General features: G+C 23.3%; 2 protein-coding genes across 3 annotated transcripts in view; one reads left to right on the top strand and one right to left on the bottom strand.

Moving 5' to 3' along the window:
* plx (PTB_TBC1D1_like and TBC domain-containing protein plx) overlaps positions 1-19,262 on the bottom strand; it is a 135,062-nt gene that overhangs the window by 76,721 nt on the left and 39,079 nt on the right. For both annotated transcript variants that reach the window (XM_075290096.1, XM_075290097.1), the window contains exon 2: positions 11,108-11,578. In XM_075290096.1, coding sequence (XP_075146211.1) covers positions 11,108-11,578 — 471 coding nt within the window. The remainder of the gene's footprint in view (positions 1-11,107; positions 11,579-19,262) is intronic.
* Positions 12,571-18,909, top strand: LOC142219806 (uncharacterized). The gene is made up of 4 exons (XM_075288615.1): positions 12,571-12,871; positions 12,946-13,077; positions 18,051-18,504; positions 18,580-18,909. Exons 1-4 carry the CDS (start codon positions 12,571-12,573, stop codon positions 18,695-18,697), a joined length of 1,005 nt encoding a protein of 334 aa, XP_075144730.1. The 3' UTR covers positions 18,698-18,909.

The following is a 19,262-nucleotide window of genomic DNA, read 5'->3' as shown; positions in this document are numbered from 1 at the left end:
GAAAATTTTGTCAAAATTTTATTTCTATAGAAAATTTTGTCAAAATTTTATTTCTATAGAAAAATTTCTGAACATTTTATTTCAATAGAAAATTTTATTTCTAGAGAAAATTTTGTCAAATTTTTATTTCTATAGAAAAATTTGTCGAAATTGTATTTCTATAGTAACTTTTCTGAAAATTTTATTTCTATAGAGACCTTTCCAAAAATTTTGTCAAAATTTTATTTTTTTTTATAGAAAATTTGATCAAACTTTTTGTTGTATAGACAATGTTTAACAAAATTTTATTTCTATAGAAAATTTTTGAAAAATTTTATTTCTATAGAAAATTTGTGCAAAATTTTATTTCTATAGAAAATTTGTGCAAAATTTTATTTCTATAGAAAATTTTGCCAACATTTTATTTCTATAGAATATTTTGTCAAAAATCTATTTCTATAGAAAATTTTGCCAATATTTTATTTCTATAGAATATTTTGACAAAATTTTATTTCTACAGAAAATTGTGCAAAAATTTTATTTCTATAGAAAATTTTGTCAAAATTTTATTGCGATATACAATTTTGTGAAATTTTTATTTCAATCGAAAATTTTGTCAAAATTTTATTTATGTAGAAAATTTTTGTCAATATTATATTTTTGTAGAAAATTTTATCAAAATTTTATTTCTATAGAAAATTTTATCAAAATTTTATTTCTATAGAAAATTTTATCAAAATTTTATTTCTATAGAAAATTTTGGCATTCCATTCAATTCAACTCTTAAAGCCATTTAATGAATTTCTTTAAGAGATAATACTGATATATTTTCTAGTCTACAATGCGAGTATGGCAATTTAGTTCTACATTATTTCTGTTTTCAGTGTTTCTTTGATTTTACAAGCAGGTTGCCGGCACTAAAAACCACTCTTGGCAATATTTGTTTCATCACCAACGAACCAACACAACAGACAATGGAAGCATTATCATTGTGCTAAATTGAAAATGTGTCTTTCTAAAAGCGGATATAGTACTCTCTCGCACACATATATGGCGATATATTCAAAGAAAAATGTTAGACGAACACATATATTTGAGAATAATTGTGTATGTGTATATGTGTGATTTCCTGTTTCCGTTCCATAACCTGATGTTGGTTATTTGAAAAGAGAAACCCAAGCAAACGAAAGCTATTTGAATACGTTTGTGTGTGAGAGGTGGGGGATACTCACTCACGTCTAAAAAAAGAGAGATAAATACAAATATTACAAGAGGGATACCATTATATCAGCAACTCTACTAACATGTTCTCCCTGCTTTCCAATACATTCTATTGGATCATGATAGAGGGGGACTTGTAATCCATTTAAATTTATGCATATTTTGTAGCAACCGCCATAAGGATATTCTCCATGGATTTCTTGGTGAATAAAACCCTTCAACAACGTGAATTTCTTATTCACAAATGTATTTTATTGTCAATTTGAAATTCATACTACAAACGAGATATGGAGATGAAGAGGACAACAAAACAAAAAAACCACCACATTGAAAAGAAATCCTAGCCAATATTTTATGCAGACACAAATATTTTCATAATTGATATAAAATGTAAGAGTTACAAAGGACACAGAGAAAATAACATAGAAGAAAAATCCCAAGTTTTCAAGATATGCAATATATAGGTTTACCGATCTATGTTCACATATCTTCCATTCGGTCCCTTACATACAAGACCTCTTTATGCTTCGCCCCTTTGCCATGGCAAATGACCCAAATATTTTTGTGTAAAATGCTGACGCTTCATGTTTTCCCTCGTTATTTGCCATTGGCCTCATAAAATCCACAACCATATTGGTTACGCTTTGCTCAATTGTGAGCTGTATTGAAACCCTTTTTTCTGGTTTAAAGTTAAATTTTTCCATGTCAAAATATGGTCGCAGTGTTAAACTAAGACTCATCCCAACAAATATCCAAGCAAATGTTCAAACAACTTTGGATAATGGACACACCATACCAAACGAGAGAGAGAGAGAGAGAGAGCGATAAAACTCCAGTCCATAAAAATGCAAAGCTTCCCTCAAAAAAAAAACCTCAGATTAACCAACTGCAAACACCAGCCTCGTTTGCCTATTGAGAATCTAATTTCTGTTGTGGCTTTTAGTGCTCTCGAAAAATAAATGGTTTCGTTTCGTTTCGTTCAACGTCAGTGCAATTTTCGATTATTTACCCTTCTGTGGGTTTTTGTCAGTCACCACAAGCGAATCAGTTCGCTTCCCCCGGCAGACCCGACCCGGCCGCTTGGCACAAATATCCCCTTATTTACGTACCAAACACAAAGGCAATTCTCTTAAAAATATTTTTTCAATGTTCATTTGAAAATACCACCAAAGTTCATTTAGTATAGCCAAAACTAATTGAGCTTTCTGAAAGGCTGGCGGGAAGGGGAGGGGGCCGAAATGTAAACAAAACGAACATCGTTTGAAAGGATATAAAGTGAGTACAAGTGCAATAATTGAAGTTTCAGGAGAATTTTCGTTGAAAAAATTCACATAAAACCTACATTTTTTTAATTTAAGAAATATTATAATTAAATAAAATTCTATCTATATTAAATTATATTTATTTATTTATTTAAATAAATAAATATAATTTTGTTAAATTTATCAAATATAATTTTCTATGAGATCATTTTTTTTATCTTAGAATCTAAAAAAATTCTGAGATAAAAAAATTGATCTCATAGAAAAATATATTTGATAAATTTAACAAAATTATATTTATTTATTTATTTATTTAAATTTATTTAATTTAACAAAATTATATTTATTTATTTATTTAAATAAATAAATATAATTTTGTTAAATTTATCAAATATATTTTTCTATGAGATCAATTTTTTTATCTTAGAATTTTTTTAGATTTATCTTAGAAATTTATGTTAGACAAAAATGTTAAAAAAAAATTTATCGTTTTTATTTATCTAAGAGAAAAATGTTTGAAATTTATGCAAGATAGAAACGTTTGAAAAAATTTTATCGTTTTTGTAAAATTTATCTAAGACAAAATTGTTTGGTCAAATTTATCGATAAGACAATTTTTTTGTAAAATTTTATCTATGAAATAATATGTTTGGTTGAGATATTTTTTTTCTTATATTTTATATATGAATTTGGAAATTTTGTTTGTAGAGCAAAAATATTTTTGTAATTTTTTTATGATTTTTTTTTTGTTGAAATTTATATAACAGATATGTTTTTTTTTTTTCTTTTCAAAATTCCCATATAATCTAAATCTGGTAAAGTAAGAAATATTATAAATAAATTTAACCTACTTTGGAAGGTGTACCTATGAGATAATCTATAAAATTTATATATAACAAAAAAGTTTGAAAATAATTGAGATACATTTTTTGCTAAATTTATCTAAGAGAAAAATGTTTGTCAAAATTAAAATTTTTTGTAAAATATTATCAAAATTGTAACTATGAGATACATTTTGTTATATATCTATGAAATTTATATACGACATAAACGTTAATTGAGACACATCTTTTGCGAAATTTTTCTAAGGTAAATTTTATCTATTAAGTTTAATAAATTTTTTTGTACCAAAAAAAACACATTTTTGTAAAATTTATTTATGAAAATTTTTGTTGAAATTTATCTTATCTATTAAGTTTAATAAATTTTTTTACCAAAAAAAAACAAATTTTTGTCAGTCATCCGGGGGGGCCTCTGAATAATATCTCTGATTGTGGATGGGAATTTTCCCCTGTTTGAGATATTTTTTTCTTATATTTTATCTATGAATTTTGAATTTTTTTTTGTAGAGCAAAAATATTTTTTTAATTTTTTATATGATTTTTTTTTGTTGAAATTTATATAACAGATATTTTTGTTTTCAAAATTCCCATATAATCTAAATCTGTTAAAGTAAGAAATATTATAAATAAATTTAACCTACTTTGGAAGGTGTACCTATGAGATAATCTATAAAATTTATATATAACAAAAAAGTTTGAAAATAATTGAGATACAGTTTTTTCTAAATTTTTCTAAGAGAAAAATGTTTGTCAAAATTAAAATTTTTTGTAAAATATTATCAAAATTGTAACTATGAGATACATTTTGTTATATATCTATGAAATTTATATACGACATAAACGTTAATTGAGACACATCTTTTGCGAAATTTATCTAAGGTAAATTTTATCTATTAAGTTTAATAATTTTTTTTTACCAAAAAAACACATTTTTGTACAATTCATTTATGAAAATTTTTGTTGAAATTTATCTAATCTATTAAGTTTAATAATTTTTTTTTACCAAAAAAACATATTTTTGTAAAATTTATTTATGAAAATTTTTGTTGAACAACAACAATTTTACAAAAATGTGTTTTTTTGGTAAAAAAAAAATATTAAACTTAAAAGATAAAATTTACCTTAGATAAATTTCGAAAAAGATGTGTCTCAATTAACGTTTATGTCGTATATAAATTTCATAGATATATTACAAAATGTATCTCATAGTTACAATTTTAAATTTGCGATAAATCAATTTTTTTATTTTTATAAATATTAAAAATACTTCAGGAATTATATCTATGAGGTAATAAATAAATGAGATACATTTGATGCAAAATTTATCTAAGAGAAAACCTTTTGTAAAAATTATGTATAAGATACATTTTTGTAAAATATATCCAGGAAGTAAAATTTTGTATGAGATATTTGTTTTTTTTTTTGTAAATTATGTCTATGATATTTAATAAATTTCTATAATTTATTTACAAGATAAAGTAGTATTGTAAAATTTGTATATGAAAATATTTGTTGAAATTTATCTATCAGGTATTTTTTTAAATCTTCATCTTCTTGTCCAATAAACTGGAATAAATATCATAATAATATGTAGTATGTATTTTTAAATTCTACTATTAGATTCATTTTTAAATTTATCTATTACATATTTTTTGCGAAATATATCTATCTTTCAATTATTTTGTAAAATATATCTATTAAATAATTTTTTGTGTGAATATTTATCTATCAGAAATATTTATCTTTTTATCTCGATTGCTTTGAAACCACAATTATAGATTAATAGTTTTTTTTTTCATATTTTATTAACACTCTACTTGCGTAGAACTCACGTAATTTTTTTATTTATTTCTGAGGTATATTTTTGTAAAATGTGTGTGGAAGATTTTTCTACCTATATTTATATGTATATATGAGATAAAATTAAGACAACTCTGATAAAAACTACGGTTTACAGAAGCCCAAAAGTCAAATTGGGAGATCGGTCTATATGGGCGCCTTGGGCCGATACCACGGTTGCCACTTGTAACTAAAACAACCTACGAACATTTCTTTAGAAAATTTTGTCAAAATTTTATTTCTTTAGAAAATTTTGTCAACATTTTATTTCTATAGAAAATGTTGTCAAAATTTTATTTCTATAGAAAATTTTGTCAAAACTTTATTTCTATAGAAAATTTTGTCAAAATTTTATTTCTATAGAAAATATTGTCAAAATTTTATTTCTATAGAAAATTTTGTCAAAATTTTATTTCTATAGAAAATTTTGTCAAAATTTTATTTCTATAGAAAAGTTTGTCAAAATTTTATTTCTATAGAAAAGTTTGTCAAAATTTTATTTCTATACAAAATTTTGTCAAAATTTTATTTCTATAGAAAATTTTGTCAAAATTTTATTTCTATAGAAAATTTTGTCAAAATTTTATTTCTATAGAAAATTTTGTCAAAATTTTATTTCTATAGAAAATTTTGTCAAAATTTTAGTTCCATAGAAAATTTTGTCAAAATTTTATTTCTATAGAAAATTTTGTCAAAATTTTATTTCTATAGAAAATTTTGTCAAAATTTTATTTCTATAGAAAATTTTGTCAAAATTTTATGTCTATAGAAAATTTCTTTTAGATCTACTTGCGCAGATCTCTCATAATTGATTTATTAACAATACATTATAATATAATTTATAATACATTATTTCTGTAAAAATTGTTTCTGATTTGTCAAAATTTTATTTCTATAGAAAATTTTGTTAAAATTTTACTTCTATAGAAAATTTTGTCAAAACTTTATTTATATAGAAAATGTTGTCAGAATTTTATTTCTATAGAAAATTTTGTCAAAATTTTATTTCTATAGAAAATTTTGTCAAAATTTTATTTCTATAGAAAATTTTGTCAAAGTTTGATTTCTATAGAAAATTTTTGCAAAATTTTATTTCCATAGAAAATTTTGTCAAAATTTTATTTCTATAGAAAATTTTGTCAAAATTTTATTTCTATGGAAAATTTTGTCAAAAATTTATTTCTATAGAAAATTTTGTCAAAATTTTATTTCTATAGAAAATTTTGTCAAAATTTTATTTCTATAGAAAATTTTGTCAAAATTTTATTTCTATAGAAAATCGTGTCAAAATTTTATTTCTATAGAAAATTTTGTCAAAATTTTATTTCTATAGAAAATTTTGTCAAAATTTTATTTCTATAGAAAATTTTGTCAAAATTTTATTTCTATCGAAAATGTTGTCATAATTTTATTTCTATCGAAAATGTTGTCATAATTTTATTTCTATAGAAAATGTTGTCAAAATTTTATTTCTATAGAAAATTTTGTCAAAATTTTATTTCTATAGAAAATTTTGTCGAAATTTTATTTCTGTAGAAAATTTTGTCAAAATTTTATTTCTATAGAAAATATTGTCAAATTTTATTTCAAAAATTTTGTTAGATCTAATTTTACAGATCTCTCACAATTTATTTATTTATCAAACAAAATTTCCGTAAAAATTATTTCTGAAATATATTTTTGTAAAATGTGTGTAGAAGATTTTTGTATCTATTCTATATGTATCTGTGAGATAAAATTTGTACCAAGCTCATTAATTACATTTTATTGTAAATGTAATTAATAGATAAATAAAAAAAATTTTACAATGTATCTATGAACATTTTGTAAAGTTTTTTTTTGTAAAATGTTTTTTGTATCAATGTATTTATGATTTTTTTCGTGGAATTTATCTAAGAGAAATATTAAAATTTAATTTAGAAAATTTTGTCAAAATTGTATGTCTATAGAAAAATTTTATTTCTATAGAAAATTTTGTTAAAATTTTACTTCTATAGAAAATTTTGTCAAAATTTTATTTCTATAGAAAATTTTGTCAAAATCTTATTTCTATAGAAAATTTTGTCAAAATTTTATTTCTATAGAAAATTTTGTCAAAATTTTATTTCTATAGAAAATTTTGTCAAAATTTTATGTCTATAGAAAATTTCTTTTAGATCTACTTGCGCAGATCTCTCATAATTGATTTATTAACAATACATTATAATATAATTTATAATACATTATTTCTGTAAAAATTGTTTCTGATTTGTCAAAATTTTATTTCTATAGAAAATTTTGTTAAAATTTTACTTCTATAGAAAATTTTGCCAAAATTTTATTTCTATAGAAAATTTTGTCAAAACTTTATTTATATAGATAATGTTGTCAGAATTTTATTTCTATAGAAAATTTTGTCAAAATTTTATTTCTATAGAAAATTTTGTCAAAATTTTATTTCTATAGAAAATTTTGTCAAAATTTGATTTCTATAGAAAATTTTTGCAAAATTTTATTTCCATAGAAAATTTTGTCAAAATTTTATTTCTATAGAAAATTTTGTCAAAATTTTATTTCTATGGAAAATTTTGTCAAAAATTTATTTCTATAGAAAATTTTGTCAAAATTTTATTTCTATAGAAAATTTTGTCAAAATTTTATTTCTATAGAAAATTTTGTCAAAATTTTATTTCTATAGAAAATCGTGTCAAAATTTTATTTCTATAGAAAATTTTGTCAAAATTTTATTTCTATAGAAAATTTTGTCAAAAATTTATTTCTATAGAAAATTTTGTCAAAATTTTATTTCTATAGAAAATTTTGTCAAAATTTTATTTCTATAGAAAATTTTGTCAAAATTTTAGTTCCATAGAAAATTTTGTCAAAATTTTATTTCTATAGAAAATTTTGTCAAAATTTTATTTCTATAGAAAATTTTGTCAAAATTTTATTTCTATAGAAAATTTTGTCAAAATTTTATTTCTATAGAAAATTTTGTCAAAATTTTATTTCTATCGAAAATGTTGTCATAATTTTATTTCTATCGAAAATGTTGTCATAATTTTATTTCTATAGAAAATGTTGTCAAAATTTTATTTCTATAGAAAATTTTGTCAAAATTTTATTTCTATAGAAAATTTTGTCGAAATTTTATTTCTGTAGAAAATTTTGTCAAAATTTTATTTCTATAGAAAATATTGTCAAATTTTATTTCAAAAATTTTGTTAGATCTAATTTTACAGATCTCTCACAATTTATTTATTTATCAAACAAAATTTCCGTAAAAATTATTTCTGAAATATATTTTTGTAAAATGTGTGTAGAAGATTTTTGTATCTATTCTATATGTATCTGTGAGATAAAATTTGTACCAAGCTCATTAATTACATTTTATTGTAAATGTAATTAATAGATAAATAAAAAAAAATTTTACAATGTATCTATGAACATTTTGTAAAGTTTTTTTTTGTAAAATGTTTTTTGTATCAATGTATTTATGATTTTTTTCGTGGAATTTATCTAAGAGAAATATTAAAATTTAAGTATATCTATGAGCTACATTTTTGCAAAATTTATTTTTTTTGTAAATAAACATAAATAATTTTTTTTTGTTTGTAAAATTTGTATATGAAAATTTTTGGTAAAATGTATCTATCAGATAATTTTTTTCTAAGTTACTTATAGGATAAAATTGGGTAAAATTTATCCACCAGATAAAATTTTTAATATTTTATCAAAAATACTTTTTGTAAAATTTATCTGTGAGAAAATTTTAAAATCCAGATTTATCTATGAGTTACATTTTTGCAAAAGTTATCGGTTTGTAAATGAAAATAAAAAAATTGTAAAATTTGTGTATGAAAATTTTTGGTAAAATGTATCTATCAGATAATTTTTTTGGTAAAACTGACTATAGTATAAAATTTGGTAAAATTTATCCATCACATAAAATATGTAATATTTTATCTAAAACGCTTTTTTGTAAAATTTTAATTCAAATTTATCTATGAGCTAAATTTTTGCAAAATTTATTTTTTTATAAATAAAAATAAATATATTTTTATACCCACGACCATAGAATGGTGATGGGGGTATAATAAGTTTTTTTTTTTTGTAAAACTTGTGTATGAAAAATTTTCGTGCAATTTTTTCTATCAGATAAATCTTTTTGTATTTCATCCTATCCGGCTGAAATTTGGTACATGGTGTTAGTATATGGTCTCTAACAACTATGCAAAAATTGGTCCACATCGGTCAATAATTATATATAGCCCCCATATAAATCGATCCCCCGATTTGGCTTGCTGAGCCTCTAAAAGAAGCAAATTCCATCCGATCCGGCTGAAATTTGGTACATGGTGTAAATATACTGTCTCTAATGGCCATGCAAAAATCGAAATCGGTCCATAATTATATATAGCCCCCATATAAACCGATCCCCAGATTTGACCTCCGGAGCCCCTTCGAAGAGCAAAATTCATCCGATTCGGTTGAAATTTGGTACGTGATGTTAGTATATGGTATCCAACAACCATGCAGGAATTGGTTCATATCAGTCCATAATTATATATAGCCCCCATATAAGCCGATCCCAAGATTTGACCTCCGGAGCCTCTTAGGGGAGCAAAATTCATCCGATCCGGTTGAAATTTGGTACGTGGTGTTAGTATATGGTATCCAACAACCATGCAGGAATTGGTCCATATCGGTCCATAATTATATATAACCCCCATATAACTCGATCCCCATATTTGGCCCCATATTTTGGTATTTAATCGGCCTTTTTATACCCTCCACCATAGGATGGGGGTATATTAACTTTGTCATTCCGTTTGTAACACATCGAAATATTGCTCTAAGACCCCATAAAGTATATATATTCTGGGTCGTGGTGAAATTCTGAGTCGATCTGAGCATGTCCGTCCGTCCGTCCGTCCGTCCGTCCGTTTGTCTGTTGAAATCACGCTAACTTCCGAACGAAACAAGCTATCGACTTGAAACTTGGCACAAGTAGTTGTTATTGATGTAGGTCGGATGGTATTGCAAATGGGCCATATCGGTCCACTTTTACGTATAGCCCCCATATAAACGGACCCCTAAATTTGGCTTGCGATTGCTCTAAGAGAAGCAAATTTCATCCGATCCGGCTGAAATTTGGTACATGGTGTTAGTATGTGGTCTCTAACAACCATGCAAAAAATTGGTCCACATCGGTCCATAATTATATATAGCCCCCATATAAACCGATCCCCCGATTTGGCTTGCGGAGCCTCTAAGAGAAGCAAATTTCATCCGATCCGGCTGAAATTTGGTCAAAATTTTATTTCTATAGAAAATTTTGTCAAAATTTTATTTCTATAGAAAATTTTGTAAAAATTTTTTTCAAATTTTATTTCATAGAATTTTTTTTTCCAAATTTCACTTCTATAGAAAATGTTGTCAAAATTTTATTTTGTCAAAATTTTATTTCTATAGAAACTTTAAACTTAATTATATACGTATTTAATCGGCCTTTTTTAGTTTAATATATACTACGTATGGACTACCTTGTAATTTAGAAGACGATGTTAGGAAGTTTTAAGATACCTTGCCATCGGCAAGTGTTACCGCAATCCAAGTAATTCGATTGTGGATGACAGTCTTCAGTAGAAGTTTCTATGCAATCCATGGTGGAGGGTACATAAACTTCGGCCTGGCCGAACTTACGGCCGTATATACTTGTTTCTATTTATAATAAAAAAATAAAAAAATAGTCCTTAAAAAGTTATAGATTTTTCCCAAAAAAATAACATTCATACTTTTGCTACATTGGCCATTTATGCTAGTGACAGCAAAAATTTACCTCCTTGCTGGAAATATATACTATATTCACAGGTGTTCAGGGACACTCAATTTCTGTATCTGCTATGCGTCGTAACTCATAAATCTTAACCGACACACAGCAACTTACAAAACGACAAATCAAAGACTGCCAATTGTACTCACCTCTTCAACGGCATCGCACTCGAAAAGATAAATGTGCAGCAAGGGATCTTTGGGTTCTTTCATCAGATACACCAGACCCGTTATGGGTCCTGTGAACTCCATGAAATTATTGGGCACCCCATTATCCCCGGCATTATTGGCATCGTGGGCTAGCTGCTGTTGATGCTGCAATTGTTGCTGTTGGTATGAGGCTGCAGCACTTGAAGACAATGACCCATAAGAGGTGGATGTTTTCAATGTGGTCTTGAAACCATTGGACGACGTAGTTAGACCGGCATTATTACCATTCGATTGTGGTGCTATTGGCTGTTGTGGCGTCTTCAGCTGCATAAAACCATTGCCCACTTGTTTGCCACCCTGTTTGTGAACGATGCGACACATGCCAACAATGTTCTTGAGCGGATGGCTGAATTGCAATTCAAAGTCGGAATTGTAGGACTCCAGATTGCCATTTTCAATGCCAACAGAGAGCTGTAAAGAAAAACGTTAAAAAAAGGATAAGTGGAAATTTACGCATGAACAGGTATTAATAACAGGATAAAGGACAGACAGGATATCCTCTCCCCCAAAGGAGGGTGGGTATAAGTTATGCTGCAGTTGAAAGTAAAAAGTTTTCGAAAAAAATTTTCATTCTCCATATTATGGAGAATTGTCAGAAAGAGACATATTTATGAGTAGCTATAAGTTTGAGTTGCATATAACGAAAAGGAGCCGTTATATAGATAAATTTATACACAGAAAAAATTTTCACGAAAAGTTTTCCAATTAAAATTTTAATTGATTTTTAAAAATATTCAATTAAAATTTTAACAACAAATTCAACAATTTTTTTTGATTGAAATAAAAAACAATCACAAAAGTTAATAGTATCAATTAAATTTTTTAAGTGGATCAATTAATTTTTTAATAGACCTTCAATTAATTTTGATACTATCATTTCTGTGATTGAAGACATTTAAATTAAAAAATTAATTGGATCAATCAATTTCGTGATTGAATCAGAAAAAAAAATTTTGTTTGTAGCAGCGATAAAGTATAATTTGTTTGATTTTTTTTTCGTTTTCTTCCGAAAAAATCTTATTCTTTAGTTTTTGCTAAGAAGAAAAATTTATCTTTGCTATAATTTTTGAATCAGAAATTTTTTTTGTGTGTAGCAGCGATAAAGTATAATTTGTTTGAAATTTTTTTTTTCGTTTTCTTCGGAAAAAAATCTTATTTTTCAGTTTTTGCTAAGAAGAGAAATTTATCTTTGCTATAAAAATTTTTTTAATCCACTTTAATATTGCTATTCATTAATGAGTCGATTGTTGTTAATTGCACAATGGCTTGGTAGTTGCTATTGGCATTTAAGAATACACTTTTTTTATTATTTTTTTATAAAATAAATTTAAAACAAACAATACAATGGGCTGCCGACTTCACTCACAATTCACAATCATTACAAATGTCTAGCATGGGACAACATGGAATCTGTTATCAGAAAAAGAATTCTACGTATTTTTGTTTTCTATAAATATGCAAAAAACAACGAACAAATATTTCTGAATCATATATGGAAATGTGGTTTCGAAATCATTGTCATATTAATAACCACTAGCCTCATAAAATTTTTAAAACTGAGCGAAAACAATCTTGTAATCCAATCACATCAGTCAGTGGATATAGAACGTGTAAGAAATTCAAATATATTGAAGCGATATAATATCGATATGGAAAGGTTTATATTTTTACATGGATTTATACTATTTTCGTTTGCCACAACCGGTAAAAAAAAAACAAAAAGAACTAAAAAAAACAAAATTACTATTTATTGCATTTTTGTTTCATTTTGTTTGTAGGATTGGCTTTAAAATGCTATCAGTGCAAAAATATTCCAGATGCAAGATGTTATAGTCCCAAAAAGCATAACGAAATTACCCCAACACAATGTCCACCCGATACAACGAAATGTGCTACAGAAATTACAATGGGTAGTGTATAAATATATTATTTTATTTAGATTTTAATTTAATAATTAAAATCTAGAGCCAAAAATAGTCTACCAAAATTTTGAGAAAATATTCCCACAAAAACCTCTACACAAATCCTATTTTATTTCTATAGAAAACTTTGTCAAAATTTTATTTAAAAAATTTTGTGAAGAAAAATTTTATGAAAATTTTCTATAGAAAGAAAAATTTTATGAATATTTTGTATAGGAAGAAAAATTTTATGGAAATTTTCTATAGAAATAAAATTTTGACAAAATGTTCTATTGAAATAGATTCTGACAAAATTTTCTATAGAAATAAAATTTTGTAGAAAATTTTGTCAAAATTTTATTGTATCAAAATTGACAAAATTTTCTATAAAAATAAAATTTTGTCAAAAAAGTCAAAATTTTCTATAAAAATAAAATTTTGTCAAAATTGACAAAATTTTCTATACAAATAAAATTTTGACAAAATTTTCTATAAAAATAAAATGTTGAAAAAATTTTCTATAGAAATAAAATTTTGTTAAAATTTTCTATAGAAATAAAATTTTGACAAAATTTTCTATAGAAAGAAAAATTTTGACAAAATCTTCAATAGAAAGAAACAATTTGACAACATTTTTTACAGAAAGAAGAATTTTGACAAATTTTCTATAAAAAGAAGAATTTTGGCAAAATTTTCTATAGAAATAAAATTTTGACAAAATTTTCCACTGAAATAAAATTTTGACAAAATTTTCTATAGAAATAAAATTTTGACAAAATTTTCTATAGAAATAAAATTTTGATAAAATTTTCTATAGAAATAAAATTTTGATAAAATTTTCTATAGCAATAAAATTTTGGCAAAATTTTCTAAAAAAATAAAATTTTGACATAATTTTCAATAGAAATAAAATTTTTACAAAATTTTCTATAGAAAGAAGAATTTTGACAAAATTTTCTATAGAAATAAAATTTTGACAAAATTTTCTATTGAAATGAAGAATTTTGACAAAATTTTCTATAGAAATAAAATTTTGACAAAATTTTTCTATAGGAATAAAATTTTGACAAAATTTTCTATAGAAATAAAATTTTGTTGTTGTTTTTGATTTCAGCTTAAAACCATGCATTGACTAAACTACAAGTGTAGCTTAACCAACAGAGGAAAAGGCGAAAAGAAGAAATCAAAAACAACAACAATTATTAAAGAACAAAACCAACAATAACAAAACAAAACGAATGAAATAAAATTTTGACAAAATTTTCTATAGAAAGAAAAATTTTGACAACATTTTCTATAGAAAGAAAAATTTTGACAAAATTTTCTATAGAAATGAACTTTTGACAAAATTTTCTATAGAAATGAAATTTTGACAAAATTTTCTATAGAAATGAACTTTTGACAAAATTTTCTAAAGGAGCAAAGTTTTGACAAAATTTTCTGTAGAAAAAACAATTTGACAAAATTTTCTATAGAAAGAACAATTTTGACAAAATTTTCTGTAGAAAAAACAATTTGACAAAATTTTCTATAGAAAGAACAATTTTGACAAAATTTTCTGTAGAAAAAACAATTTGACAAAATTTTCTATAGAAAGAAAAATTTTGACAAAATTTTCTATAGAAATGAAATTTTGATAAAATTTTCTATAGAAATGAACTTTTGACATAAAATGTTAACAAAATTTTCTATAGAAATTAACTTTCGACAAAATTTTCTATAGAAATTAACTTTCGACAAAATTTTCTATAGAAATAAAATATTAACAAAATTTTCTAAAGAAACAAAGTTTTGAAATATTTTCTGTACAAAGAAAAATGTTGACAAAATTTTCTATAGAAAGAAAGATTTTGACGAAATTTTCTATAGAAAAAAAATTGACAAAACTTTCTATAGAAATAAAATTATGACAAAATTTTCTATAGAAATAAAATTTTAACAAAATTTTCTATAGAAAAAAAAATTTTGACAAAATTTTCTATAGAAATAAAATTTTGACAAAATTTTCTATAGAAAAAAAATTGACAAATTTTCTATAGAAATAAAATTTTAACAAAATTTTCTATAGAAATAAAATTTTTACAAAGTTTTCTATAAAAATAAAATTGTGACAAAAAAAATTTTTGACAAAATTTTCTATAGAAAGAAGAATTTTGACACAATTTTCTTTAGAAATAAAATTTTGACAAAATTTTCTATAGAAAATAAATTTTGACAAAATTTTTTATAGAAATGAAATTTTGACAAAATTTTCTATAGAAATGAACTTTTGACAAAATGTTCTTTTGAAATAAAATTTTAACAAAATTTTCTAAAGAAACAAAATTTTGACAAAATTTTCTGTAGAAAGAAAAATTTTGACAAAATTTTCTATAGAAAAAAAAGATTGACAAAATTTTCTATAGAAATAAAATTATGACAAAATTTTCCATAGAAATAAAATTTTGACAAAATTTTCTATAAAAATAAAATTTTGACAAAATTTTCTATAGAAGGAAGAATTTTGACAAAATGTTATATAGAAATAAAATTTTGACAAAATTTTCTATAGAAATAAAATTTTGACAAAATTTTCTATAGAAAAAAATTTTGACAAAATTTTCTATAGAAAAAAATTTTGACAAAATTTTCTATAGAAATAAAATAATTACAAAATTTTCTATAGAAATAAAATTTTAACAAACTTTTCTATAGAAATAAAATTTTAACAAAATTTTCTATAGAAATAAAATTTTGACAAAATTTTCAATAGAAAGAAAAATGTTGACAACATTTTCTATAGAAAATAAATTTTGACAAAATTTTCTATAGAAATAAAATTTTAACAAAATTTTCTAAAGAAACAAAGTTTTGACAAAATTTTCTATAGAAATGAACTTTTGAGAAAATGTTCTATTGAAATAAAATTTTAACAAAATTTTCTAAAGAAACAAAGTTTTGACAAAATTTTCTGTAGAAAGAAACATTTTGACAACATTTTCTATAGAAAAAAAAGATTGACAAAATTTTCTATAGAAATAAAATTTTGACAAAATTTTCTATAGAAATAAAATTTTGATAAAATTTTGTATAAAAATAAAATTTTGACAAAATTTTCTATAGAAGGAAAAAATTTGACAAAATTTTCTATAGAAGGAAGAATTTTGACAAAATGTTATATAGAAATAAAATTTTGACAAAATTTTCTATAGAAATAAAATTTTAACAAAATTTTCTATAGAAAAAAAATTTTGACAAAATTTTCTATAGAAATAAAATAATTACAAAATTTTCTATAGAAATAAAATTTTAAAAAACTTTTCTATAAAAATAAAATTTTAACAAAACTTTCTATAGAAATAAAATTTTGACAAAATTTTCAATAGAAAGAAAAATGTTGACAACATTTTCTATAGAAAATAAATTTTGACAAAATTTTCTATAGAAATGAAATTTTGACAAAATTTTCTATAGAAATGATCTTTTGACAAAACTTTCTATAGAAATAAAATTTTAACAAAATTTTCTAAAGAAACAAAGTTTTGACAAAATTTTCTGTAGAAAGAAAAATATTTACAAAATTTTCTATAGAAAAAAAAAATTGACACAATCTTCTATAGAAATAGATTTCTGACAAAATTTTCTATAGAAATAAAATTTTAACAAAATTTTCTATAGAAATAAAATTTTGACAAAATTTTCTATAGAAAGAAAAGTTTTGACAAAATTTTCAATAGAAAGAAAAGTTTTGGCAAAATCTTCTATAGAAAGAAAAATTTTGACAAAATTTTCTATAGAAATAAAATTTTTCGTTTTGTTTTGTTATTGCTGGTTTGTACTTCAATCATATTTGTTGTTTTGATCTCAGCTTAAAAAACCATTGCGTTGACTAAACTACAAGAGTAGCTTAACCAACAGCGGAAAAGAATGTTTATCAAATTTGTTTGGGCAAAGCCTAAGCCTAAAAGCTATAGACTGCAAGATGGTTGGATGGACGCACGTTTCGGAATTACCACATTCCTCATCAGCATCCTCTACATGCAGCAAAACTATCAACCAATTATCAGAAAAAATTCTGGTAGTTCACCAAACCCAAAGTGAACCACACTTGAACCTTCCGAAAAAAGGTTTATGATAGTGGGCTTTTGCCGAAATAATTCTTAGATGTTAGCTGAGATCAAAACAACAAATATGAGATAAAATTTTGACAAAATTTTCTATAGAAAGAAAAATTTTAACAAACTTTTCTGTAGAAAAAAATTTTGACAAAATTTTCTATAGAAATAAAATTTTAACAAACTTTTCTATAGAAATAAAATGTTAACTAAATTTTCTATAGAAATAAAATGTTAACAAAATTTTCTATAGAAATAAAATTTTAACAAAATTTTCTATAGAAAGACAAATTTTGACAAAATTTTTTATAGAAAGAAGAATTTTGACAAAATTTTTTATAAAAAGAATAATTTTTGCCAAATTTTCTATAGAAATAAAATTTTGACAAAATTTTTTATAGAAATAAAATTTTGACAAAATTTTTCATAGAAATGAATTTGCGACAAAATTTTCTATAGAAATAAATTTTGACAAAATTTTTTATAGAAATATTATATAGAAATAAAATTTTGACATTTTTTATAGAAACAAAAATTTTGTAGAAACTTTATTTCTATAAGAAAATTTTATGATAATTTTATTCCTATAGAAAATTTTGTAAAAATTTCATTTCTATAGAAAATTTTGTCGCAAATTTTATTTCTACAGATCATTTTTCAAAATTTTATGTTTTATTTCCATAGAAAATTTTGTCGAAATTTTAGATCCATAGAAAATTTGGTCAAAATTTTTTTTCTATAAAAAATTTTGTCAAAATTTTATTTCTATAGAAAATTTTGTCAAAATTTTATTTCTATAGAAAATTTTGTCTTTACCAGTTCTTCTTTAGCATTTATTTTATTTTTTTATTTTATTTAAATTAATTTACAAAATATCTTTGATTTCAGTAAGTTCTATAGAAAAAGTCGTTCGCAGTTGTATATCCACTCAATGGGCATGTAAAGGTGATTGTTATACATGTTCCTCTGATGGTTGCAATCATCATAATGATGTCCAGAATGACAATGACGACACAGAATATTCGCCTCCTCTAAGCGATTATGTTAAAGGAAATATGTTGGTCATTTCAGCCATTGGGCTAATTACTGGTCTTCTGGTGATATGGTGTTCAATTCGTTTGTGTTGCAATGGCAAAGATTCTGATGATGAGTATGAAGGTGAGGATTACTATGAGGAAGATGATAACGATGACAATGGTGATGATGATGATGGATACAATGATTATGATAGAGATGATGATGATGATGATGATTACAATTCCATAGAAAAAGAGTATGCAGAATATGCCAAAACAGCTGAAGAATCATATGAGCATTTGAAAGGACATACTATTGTGCATATGTAATAAATGATATTGCTTTTTATAACAAACAAAAAATTAATTTTATTGTAATTAAAACCAAAAATAATGTTTAGCAATGGCAAAGATTCTGATGATGAGTATGAAAATGAGGATTACTATGAGGAAGATGATAACGATGACAATGGCGATGGTGATGATGGATACAATGATTATGATGGAGATGATAATTAAAATTCCATAGAAAAAGAGTAAACAAGCTGAAGAATCATATGAGCAATGAAGAGGACATACTGTTATACATATGTAATAATTGATATTATTTTATATAGCCAAACAAAAAATTATTTCAATAATTTTATTGTAATTAAAAAAAAAACATAATATTTAGCTAAATCAAAAAATATTTTATGGTTCAATTACAAAATTTGTTGAAAATACTGGAATCCATAATATGATAGTACTAAATACCGATAATATGATAGTACAAAATACCGATGATTTTGTCAAAATTTTATTTCTATAGAAAATGTTGTCAAAATTTTATTTCTATAGAAAATTTTGTCAAACTTTTATTTTTATAGAAAATTTTGTCAAAATTTTATTTCTATAGAAAATTTTGTCAATATTTTATCTCTATAATTTTTGTCAAAATTTTATTTCTTTTATTTTGTCCATATTCTATTTCTTTAAAAAATTTTGTCCAAATTTTATTTCTTTAGAAAATTTTGTCAAAATTTTATTTCTATAGAAAATTTTGTCCAAATTTTATTTCTACAGAAAATTTTGTCAAAACTTT

This window comes from Haematobia irritans, chromosome 1, assembly GCF_050003625.1.
Source record: "Haematobia irritans isolate KBUSLIRL chromosome 1, ASM5000362v1, whole genome shotgun sequence".
Lineage (NCBI taxonomy): Eukaryota > Metazoa > Arthropoda > Insecta > Diptera > Muscidae > Haematobia > Haematobia irritans.
The sequence above is the reverse complement of the archived record's forward strand: the minus strand, read 5'-3'. Positions and strand labels throughout refer to the sequence as shown.